Source organism: Chaetodon auriga, chromosome 13 (assembly GCF_051107435.1).
Source record: "Chaetodon auriga isolate fChaAug3 chromosome 13, fChaAug3.hap1, whole genome shotgun sequence".
Taxonomy (NCBI): domain Eukaryota; kingdom Metazoa; phylum Chordata; class Actinopteri; order Chaetodontiformes; family Chaetodontidae; genus Chaetodon; species Chaetodon auriga.
In genome coordinates this window covers 4988013-4999280 of record NC_135086.1, presented here as the reverse complement: position 1 = coordinate 4999280, position 11268 = coordinate 4988013, and the positions used below count along the sequence as shown (strand labels likewise).

At 43.9% G+C, this 11268-nt stretch overlaps 1 protein-coding gene and 1 non-coding gene across 3 annotated transcripts in view; both read right to left on the bottom strand.

Annotated features, from left to right (window-relative positions):
• Positions 1-8008: 8008 nt before the first annotated feature.
• Positions 8009-8090, bottom strand: trnas-aga (transfer RNA serine (anticodon AGA)). The gene has a single exon. It is a non-coding gene; the product is annotated as a tRNA-Ser (tRNA).
• A 1910-nt stretch (positions 8091-10000) lies between these two features.
• The window catches only part of tmeff2a (transmembrane protein with EGF-like and two follistatin-like domains 2a), a 105060-nt gene continuing 103792 nt past the window's right edge, over positions 10001-11268 (bottom strand). For both annotated transcript variants that reach the window (XM_076746328.1, XM_076746329.1), the window contains exon 10: positions 10001-10846. In XM_076746328.1, coding sequence (XP_076602443.1) covers positions 10750-10846 — 97 coding nt within the window. In that variant the 3' untranslated portion in view covers positions 10001-10749. The remainder of the gene's footprint in view (positions 10847-11268) is intronic.

Sequence of the window (11268 nt, the reverse complement as noted above, 5' to 3'; positions counted from 1 at the left end):
AAAATGAAGTCAGATATCCCGGACGTGGGCGCTGCCATTTTGTGCTGCGCAATAGTAATCGAGGGATGGAGCCACAGTGTTTAAGTCCCGCTCGCGAGCACGCACGAGCTGTCAATCATGACGTCACGCCCTCTTTTATAGTATCAAATATCTTTTAGTTTGGACCATATCCCGTCTGTTAACGTCCTATTTTGCAGCCAGCCACCATGGGCCGATAGAGATGTTCTGGCTTCACTTTTGGAAAGCTGTCATGTCGGCCATCTTTTTTTACAGTCGGTGTCAGACATAGCCAGGCTAGCTTGTTTCCCCCCTATTTTCACTCTTTGTGCTAAGCTAAGCTAACCATCTTCATACTTGACAGACAGATATCAAAACGATATCAATCTCTTCGTCCAACTCTCGCCATGAAACCAAGTAAACGTGTTTCCAAAAATGTCAAACTCTTCCTTGAAAAAGAAGCAGGTAGCCTTCCTTTACTGACACGACAGCCATTTTTTGTTACAGCTCAATCTTTTCACCAGTGATCCGTGTACTCAGAAATGCTCTTGACAGATTCCCTCATGTCAACATCCAAGACTAACACCTCTTCTTGAGGTCGCTCGCTCAACAAGCTTCAAAGCTGTCAGAGTAGAGTGGAAGTGTTAGACGCACACTCGCCCAAAACAGATTTCCTCCTCTGACTCAAACCCCCAGTGTTTCCAGCCCCTCTCTCTGTCACCGCGTCTCCTTGGAAATACTGACTTGTGCCAACATGAAAGCCTGACCTCCCATATACCTTTTGAACTCTGACTTTTCCCACTTTCACCCGCGGGATAGAGCCGAGGGAATGGCGCTCCCATCCTGTCATTCTTGCAGCTGTCCCCCTCTTTTCCTTTCCCCTTTTTCCTCCTCTCTCTGTAACCTATCCTCTGCTTTCCTGAATTCCTCCCATGCTCCCGATGGTGTGGTAGGTTTCACACATGTCCAGTGCTGGGTCAAGCAATGTTATCCTTTCCTATTTTGTAACAACACTCATTATTTATTTAAGGATCCATTTTCGTCTTAACCGTCTTACAGTCATGTATAATTAAATGTGCTCCAAAAACAATTATGTCACGCACGCAAGCTGTTGGAGGATGAGTTTAAAAAGAGCTGGTGGATCTTTCCAAGTCGGCCTGAAGAAATGGATGTACAGAATTTGCCCCCTGGAGGCTGACAGTTGCAAGTGCATGACCTTATCCTGACAGTTCACTGAGTGGAAGACTGAGCGATAGCCAGGAGGACTTTTTGCTATATTTACAATCATGATTCATGCCTTTATATTTGGCTAGAAGTGATTATAATTCACGCTCTTCAATGACCTTATTTTCTCTTTTTATTGACAGTTACAGTCACAGTGACACTCAAGTTTGAAATGTTCTTATTTTGCTTCGGAAAGTCTCCATAATCAAATCTTAAACCGTTAAAATTCACTGGAAACAGGTAATGGGTGAAGCTACAGCCGCAGAGACGGCAATCAGCATATTCCATCATCTCAACCAACATGCCGCTGCAAGTCGTATCGCTGAATGAGCGAGCTTTGTATCCTGGGAAACCTTCCTGGTTCCTTCAAAACCTTCAGTGGGGGGTGTGGTATTGCTGCAACCGTTGGCTTTTGGCAAACCACCTGAGTGGATGACTAATTCATCAAGAATTGTTGATGAAGGAGTTTCTTTGAATGAAATGCTGTCTCATGCAGGGGGGATTATTTCAAAAGTCTTAGCATTAAAGCATTTTATTTTTCTTGTCCTGAAGGCAATCTAACTGTGCTGATGCATTTTTACATACAGAAAGTCAGACAGGATGGTCAGCATTTTATTCTCACACACTTAAACGCACATAATCCGCTGCCTGAAGAAGACGGTGGCTTGGTCCCCGTCCTCCTCTGTGTGGTTCCAGGCTAACATGCTTGTCTAAGTGCACACTTGAAGAATGCAACTGAAACACCTTGAGGCAGGTTTCACGAGGACGTTAATGATGGTTTCACACACAGACTGAGGCGTAATGTCGAAGAGGAAACACTCGCATGGAGGTGTGCAGTTTTAATAACAGTTGCTTTGATACTCTCCACCTTTACAGGTCGTTAAATGCACAGAAAAGCACGTGGTCACATTGTAAGTCCTGGGATAAAATACTAAAGTAAAGAACAATGATAGTAATAACAATGAACTCTGTACAGATCTTTTCAACAATGACTAAAACAAGATAAAATACACTAATACGCATACAAAAGGTATAATAAAGTAAAAAAACAGTTCAAATAACAGCAGCTCATAGCAGGCTGGGGGGTGGAAACATACTTTTCTGTAAATGTATTAAGTCATAAGTCTGCAGTGTATTTTAAAGTTCTGCATAGCCAGGAAACTCCTCTGAAAGAGGTTTTTACTCTCAATGCAGCCCTTTCCTGGCTAAATAAAGCTCAATATAAGAGGGAAGTTGACACTGAAGTGGTTCAAACCTCAGTTACTCTGACAAGATGTTCCAAAGTCGGTTGCCAGCCTGGATGTAGGATGAGCCAGGAAACCCATGCTAGAAGACCTCACGTCACGGTCTGGCTCATACGGGATAAGGATCTAGTTTGGCCTTCAACACAATCAGTTTCTGAAACACTGGTAGCCCATGGCCTCGTGACATGAAGGCATTGCGGGAGTCCAGTGTACGGAAAAACAAGAAGGGCTGAAAGTTAAAAAAACTTAATTTATACAAATTCAGGTGAAAATCACCTGAGGGCTCTGCAGTGACTTGCAGAACAAATAACAGTAAAAGAGTGATGCAGTGGTGAGACAGCAGGACTAGTCTTAGCTGCTGAGGATACAGTAGACGTCTGAGAAGAAGATCATTATTATAGGATCCCTTAGATAAACAAAGGAAGTGCTGCTCAGCAGAAAGTCACATAAATGGTTGAAGAAATTCTAAGTTGCTTATTTACAGAATGTTTGCTAAAGCTCAGTCTTGCAAACCTCGGCACGCCCACGGGGTTATGAGAATTGCTTGCTTCCGGTGGGTCTTCACCTTAAGTCATCACATCAAAGTCTGTTCACAGGTCTTGAAAGAAGCTTTTTGTGGCTCCAGAGGGAGCTGAGTGAAATCTAATGAAGTGCCTCAAGTGATGCCGGGCGTGGCTGAAGAGTACAAGTTGGAAAATGAAGGAAATCTGAGGATGTGGAGTTTAAAAGAGCTCCTCATCTCAGCTGGAGGCCAGCAGCTGGAGGCGACTTCATCACTTCAAACGCACACGAATCTGGCAGTCAACTTGCATTGTGGGTAATGTAGGATTTGATAAGGAAGAAGAATAGATGTTATCTCTGCTTCTGCTGCACAGATTTTGATTTGAGTCTGACAGTGTTAGAGGAGCACAATGCTAAATCACTGCTGAGAAAAAAGAGAGCTGGAGAGCTTGGAGAAGAGCTGAGGCATGTGCAGCTTTGCTGGTTGTATTCTTCTGAAATTGCTGAAACATCCAGACTGTGGTTATCTGTGCTCGCTGTCATGGCTTTGTTGTTCAGAACTGACAGCGAGGCTTTTTTTTTTTTCTTTTTTTTTGTTCAGACAAACTCATCCACCTGCTTCCTGATATTTCACAGTGAGTTTTGTTCACTCCTCGTTATGTGATGTCTGCAAGACACAACAAACAGGGTCCCCGATCAGTGTTTAAATGGGACCCATAATGCTTGTGATTACCGTCAACAGTCCCACACAGGTGGTCATACCTATGATGATACGATGGATGCCCGGCCGTGTTTGATTTGTATAACCAGCTCAGGTTTCGTGTCTGGTCACACAGTGGGAAGGAAAGAAGCGATGGTCCCCCTTTTGTCTGTAAATCAAAGGCCCCCACAGAGGGGAAAATGGCACGCTGAGACCAAAACAGATGGCGATGGATCTTTAAATGACCCTTTTCACAGACCAGTGTGTGTTAGACACACGCTCACTTAAAGGTGGCCTCGTACGTTGGTAGAGGAGTGTGTATGTGTTTTCTGTGGTGTATCATTTCTGTGATGGTATCAATTGTGAAGCTAATGGACCAATTTTCGAGGTGTTGAGCTTTACACACCCTCAAAATGTGAGGAATGCGTATGTGTGTGTTTGTGTGTGCTTGTTTTTTCATTGGAGTGTGTTTTCATGTGTCCAAAACCATCAATTTTCAGACCAATGGCCCAATCCTTCCCTGCCAAAGGAGTTGAGGTGCAGTTTGTTGATTGTAAAATCAATGCGAGGCCTCTTCTGGCCAGTCATTCAGCCTGACGGTTCCCAGAGCGTGGACTCCTGAAAGGCAGCCACGTGCCTCCCGGCAAAATGGTTTGATTCTGCTGTTATTTCATTCATCACTGGTATTTATCTCCACACAATCAATATAGGAAATACCATTATTTAGTGGTGTGTACATTACCTACATTTGAATGCCTTGGAAAACAAGCCCGCATGTTCAAACGTGCTGTCTGAATTGTTCAGGAAATAGATGAGGAGTTATGCATTTCTAAGATAAGTGTCAGATTCCAAAGCTAAGTGCCTATCTGTTCAGGGGGTGCTGGGAATGTGTGCGTGGGGAATTATTTGTGTTGTGTAAGAATAAAAACAGAGGCCATGTGACATTGATCGTAGGGCTCTTTAATGCACGGCCACACTTTTACTCCTCTGTATTTCACTCGTGGGTGCGGTGTGTGAGATAAGGCCTTTTCAGTGAGAAACATTCAAAGAAGAATAACATTGTCAACAGAATGTGAAGAAGTAACACTTCTGTTGTTATATCAAAGACGTCTGTGCTGTGTTGCAGAGATACCTGCTGAAGTTAGCATGCTAACCAGCTAGCCCCGAGCCATCCTGTCTTGTAATACACTTGGTACCTCATAGTCTGTTAGCGTAACTCAGGCCTTGTGTCACAGTTTATCTGCTCAGGACTTAAAACCGACAATGACATGAAACAGTGAAGATAAAGTTATGATAAGAAAAAATCTTCTTGGATCTTGATTTTATCTCACTTTATCTCACAGTATTTTTCCATTCTCACTGGAAATTTGTTTAATTAACCATCAACTACTTTTCTACTTTGGTGGCAGAAAAGTGAAGCACCTCATGGGACACTGTAACACGTCCACACTGTACTGTTGGCAGCAGTTTCATGTCGAAATATAATTTAAAAAGACTAACATTCAAGAGTTTGTTCCTCCTCCACAAACCACCTCTTGCAAGCTGTTACTTGAACAAACCTGATCATGCAAATCTAAGTAAGAGTGACAAAAGGTGGCCTGCAACCACAGATGGCAGAAGTCTTCCTTTATTCCTGGGAAAAAAAAGGTGGGATTTGACTGTTTTTTGCCAATAAACTTCCCCGTGTCTGTGTCACATTTTAAGTAACAGCCACATCCACTGTGGGATGACCTTTCTGTCCATGAATGATAGCATTCGCCACATTCCTCGACCTCAGATGGGAGCAGATACTGACAGAAATGTCCTACTCCTCCCTGGCCCCGGGCCCACTGGACCTGAGTGGAAACCAGCAGAAGACAGGAAACTGGCAGGATTATGCTGACTGGGTCTGCTGGTGCTCTGCAGACACACAGATGTGTATGCAAAGGGTAAGGAGCAGAGGAGGTGTCACTGAGAAAAAAAAACATGCTCCCAAATCACTAATTTGTGCTCGCAGTTTAATGTTGGCCTCGCTGTGAGACAGCTGCTGTCTGTCGCTCTCAAAGCCACAAAGCCGCTCCTTAATGAAAAATGTACAGTAGTTGTTGGTTAACTTCTGCTTCCACACACGACAACTGAACACAAGCTTTTTACCCACATTCAATCTTTGAGGACCATAAGCATTATAGAAACTGGCGGAGGTGCACACACACACACACACACACACACACACACACACACACACCTCTTCAACATCACAAAACACCTTTGTATATGTCGAGTTTAGCCTCTTTCACTTCGCTGAGTCACTGAATAATCAGTTTATAGCCATCACACCGCAGCAAGAACGATATCTCCAAATTAGGACTGGACATTTTGAATCTGACATTTCATTATGGCAAAAACAAGAACTCTCTCCTGAGCCTTGTTAATAATTTCTTTCTCTTCGACTCTTCGAAAAAACTGCAGCACCCTCCCCTCAGGCCACAGCTGAGTGGGCTTTTACACACAGTGACATGAACAGACGTGCAGAATGAGCCAAATAGGCCGAGACACCCCACAAGTTTTGTTGCTTCGCTTTAGAGTCAAAATAATGGAAAATAAATAAGAAATAGGTCGGAGGATACTGTAGCCTGATCCAGTCTGACATCAGATATCTGATTGTCAGGTTAGGCATAGTTTAAGTGGGACTCAAGTTATTGATTGTGTATTAAAGCAGCACTTGACTGAGAAATGCACAGTTTGATATCAACACCATAGACAATATAAAGAGACGTGGATGTGATGTCACCCGTTGGTTTGTGGACCACTGTTTTAAAGCCTGTTACTACCCGATCTGAGTAGTGAGGTGTTTGGATCAGGTGCTAACCTTTAACCGAACCCTAAACAATCCCCAGCCACTCATTCATGCACTACTAGATTGGCATTATGTGGGTCACCATCATGGCTTTTGGAAACCAGAAGTGACTATATTTGGAGAAGACGGTGGAGCTAATAATTGTAGCTGGCAAGTAGGTCTTTGTGCAGACACACAGTAGCAACAGGGCATGCCTACTACATGATGCACCAAATCTACTTGATTAGGTTCAGGTAACAACCTCAGGGGCTGTGTCATAGTGTGCCAGACACCAGATAGAACTGTCTTGTGGCTGGGGAGGAACAGGTGGTGGGTCTGGCTTAGAGACTGAGGATGCTTTGAGGAGTAGTGATTGAGACCATAAAGTCATTAGGAAACTGTTCACTGAGGTAATAAATCAAGCAAGAAGGGTAATTTTCTCATAAACTTAGACGCAAACAGACTTCTTTTTGCCCCCTGCTGGTCATTAGAATAAATGCAGGTTTAAGGCATTTCGGCATTGACTTCAGTTCTCAGACTTGGAGGCTTTGTCCTCTTCTCCACCTGCTGTCAATCATTGGCAGCAAGCCAGAGAGGAAGCCCAAAACTGCACAGTACCCAAGGAGCTTTGCAAAGCATCCCATAATACTACTACTACTAATAATAATCTTGTCAGCTATTACTGCTTCATTCTGTGCCAGTAATAACAGGAACTCTGCCCATCAGCTCTGAGGAGGTCAGGTACAAAACTGTTGCTGCTCTCAGTATTCATCACAGTCTGGCTTGTATTTCCGTATAATCACTGTCCGCCTGAATGCATCAGAGTCTGAAGTATCTGTGATGAACATGGCAAAGTCGGGTTGACATTATTACATGTCTGAAGTTAGTCAAAGGCAAAGGATCTGCCCATCAGATAAACACATTCCTGCACTGTATGCCGACAACTCCATTAAAAACGGGCTGGGAACATTTTTAAGTCTGTCAGAACGACCCGTGAGTGACCCCAGTCCCACCTGAGAACTTCATATATGAAGGATGAGCTTTCCCCATATTAAAAAGTCTTGTGGTGTTTGTAATGGCAGTGTTACTTTGATGTTTTCAAAAGCATTAAAACATGAGGAACAAAGGTGGAGTGAGCACTTGATCCCTGCTCAAAGCTACAGATGAACTCACTGTGTGAATGATTGGCTCATACGTGGTGTTATTAAAATGTAGCAGACAGTGTTGGAAAAACAAAGCTTAGTTGTAAATAACTGATACATTTTGGGTTAATTTAAGGTAGTACTAAAATATTATATTTAATTGAATCACATTTCTGGTCTTTGGTGAAGGACAAATACACACATTTACAAAGAATAACTGGAAGCAGGACGTTTTTGTTGCTCAGTCATTTCTGAGGTGCTGTTACATTCTGTCTATTTAGCCACTGTTTTGTAAAAGGAACAGGTTTATAAATTCAGCTTTTAATGTGTTCTACTTTTTGTCGTGGATCATCGATAGATAATCCGTCAAACTCCAAAAACGAATCGTTGTCGGCAGGATTCGAACCTGCGCGGGGAGACCCCAATGGATTTCTAGTCCATCGCCTTAACCACTCGGCCACGACAACTTCCACGAAGAACCGTACAGGGACTCTTAAAGAAGGCCTCACGGAGAAGAAGAAGAACGCATCGCTAACTTCACGGGACACAGCCACGGTGCCGAAGTCCGCTCCGCATTGATCTCTGAAGCCCGTCGAACAGAGACGCTGTTTGGATTCCACACGGGCTGTGGGGAGCACAGCACCATCTAGTGGCAGTAGACGCGCAACTGATAAATATTCATTGACATTCGTGCTTGTGTGCCTGTTTCACTTGAGCCGGTGTCCTCACTGCACCTCAAAGTCTTTGGAAACTAAAAGCAAGGTGAAAATGTACAGCAGTGATATGAAATAATAATAAAAAAAACACCAGAACGGACATGGAATAAAATCAGGTGCTGCAAAGCAACTTCAAAGTATTTTACGTTGTACCCTGCAGTTTTGTTGCTCCTCTTATTTTCAGAGGTGCAGTGATAAAGACATCAGAGCTTTTATTTAAGTAGCAATACTATAAAAAACTGAAAATGTTATTTTAGGAAAGGTACCTTCGTATTTGCTAAATGTTGGCCTATAAATAAAAGTACTCAGTGCAGAGCGTGCCTGGTGTGAATAAATGTATATTACAACCCTTTTGCCACGTGCACTGATGCCCCCCATAACATCGGATGCTGGCTGTTGAACTGTGCACTGATAACAAGCCAGATGGTCCCTCTCCTCTTCAGTCTGGAGGACGCGGTGTCCATGATTTCCAAAAATAATGTCACATATTGACTGGTCAGACCACAGGACAGTTTTCCATTTCGCCTCAGTCCATCTCCAGTGAGCTCTGGACCAGAGAAGGCCTTTCTGGATCTGGTTTTCATGCGGTTTCCTCTGTGCACGGTGGAGTTTCAGCTTGAATTTGTGGAGGCAGACGATGGCTTTTGGAAGTGTTCCTGAGCTCATGCAGTGAAGTCCACTGCAGAATCTGTTTCCACTGCAGAGCTGTTTGAGGGCCTGAAGCTCACGGCCAGCCAATAAAGGTTTTCAGCCTCTTCTCTTGCGTACAGAGATTTCTTCTCTTTCTCTTAATCTTTTAATGACATCATGCACTGCAGACAATGAAATCCCCAAATTCTTTGCAGTTTTACATTGAGACACATGACTCTGAAGTTGTTGCACTGTTTACCAGCACAGTCTGGCACCGAGTGGTGAGCCCCTCCCCATCGTTACCTGGCCTCGCTGGGCGGCTCTTTTTACACCCAATCATGTGACTCACCTGTTGCCAGTTAACCTCATTAACTGGGAGACGTTCCACCAGCTGTCTTCTTTTAGTGTTTCACGACTTTTCCAGTCTTTTGCTGCCACCGTGCCAACTTTCCTGAAATTTTCTGACGGCATCAAATAATAAACGAGGATATAATTTTCAAAAAATGACATTTCTCAGTTTTGATGTGCTGACTTGGCGCTATTTTCTGTTAAATATGGTGTTTGTTCTGCAAATCATCACTTTCTGTTTTTACTTTCGTTTTACACAGTTTATGATGTATCAGCGTATTAATGTGTGAGTAGAATATTTATGTTGTAGTTGGCCAAGCTGGATCCAATTTTAACCACTTACACTGTTGGTTAGTTTAACCTATGAATGCATCACATACTATAAGCGACTACATTTCATATGAAATTATGTATTTCTAAAGTAACAGGTGATAAAAAGTACAATATTTCCCTCTGAAATGTAGTGGAGTAAAAGGATGAAGTGGCATGAAATGGACTCAAATCAAGTACAATTACTTCAGAATTGTACTTCAATCCACTACTGAAGAAGCAAACACGACCTTACTCAGAAATATCAACCAGAATGTAGAAGTTAAGCTCCATCATGCAAAGAGTGACTTCAAAGATAATACCAATGAATTATCTGTATGTTAGAGAGCACAAACAGAGACGGACACGGCATGTTACATTTCGTGATATAAATTATTTATTTACATTTACAGAAAAATGACCCCATCAAGACAATGTAGTAATAACTATTGGAAATAGAACCCAAGATACAGAAGCTGACGTCATCGTCACAACCGAACAGAGAGCTCTATAATAACATTGTGCCCTCTGTCAAAGGTCTCCTATAACACAAGGTGCAAGGCATCACGTGTAGCCCCGAACCCCCGAACCCCCCACCCCCCTCCCAGACCGGACGACACACACCTCATTTGAGCCCGTTACCCTGCTTTGCACTACCCCGATTTGCTTTAACCCCTCATCTACAAATGACAGACACCGGCTAGCCCGCCTCTACCAAAATTCACACATGTAAGACACACACAGGCATACACACACACACACACACACACACGCATACACACACATTCTGTATCCTCAGGGCCCCCCCAACACCTCATGGTTTAGTTTCTCAGAAAAACCCTGCGTGGAAGTGACAAGGTGCAAGGAGACACATCTGCAACTGGGGGGGGTTTGGTGGCGGTGGCGGTGGCGGCGGATGACAACAGCATCATCACTGGTGCACGCCAGCTCTGTCTTTGCTATGCCACCGTCCTCCCTGGGCATTCTTAAAGTTCAGACTGGGAGAGAGGGCGAGGAGTGAGGGGAAGCAGATCCTAGTTTTCGGGGTTGGCCTACGAGGGGGAACATCTAACGCCACAGCGCTCCGTAACGTGGAGGGAGACTCAGTCTGGTTTGTCTGGGCTCAGATCAGTCGAGTGGAGGCGCGCATGGTGTTCTCTGAACTGAAGTGGACATTGTTCTGCTTCTGCCGGTTGATCCTGTTGGTCCGTGGGCACTTCCTGCACAGAGGAGAAGGCGAGGGAGGGGTGCAAGAGGATACACGTAAAGGTTAGGTAGGCAAGACTGAGACAAGACTCAGGGCAGAAAAAGTCAAGAAAGGCTTGCTGTAACACTCGTGAAGCTAACTTCTTTTAGCACACAGTTGCTCATTGTGTCGGTCTTTGATAGGATTTGTCTAAAGCAGGAAAAACTGAATTATTTGGTCAAAGCACTCTTGTAGTGAAACCCTTTCAAGCTGACTCCTTCTAAGACGTGGCAGACTGTCACACACAGGAGGCAGCGCATGGAGGTGACCTTTTCCACTCCCACCTGTTTGTCCTTTTAAGTGAATGGAAAGTCTTTATACGAGGTGGAAATCACACAGAACTCCAGCAACATTCATGAAACACAATACACGGACCACAGCTCGGTCTGTCCGGCA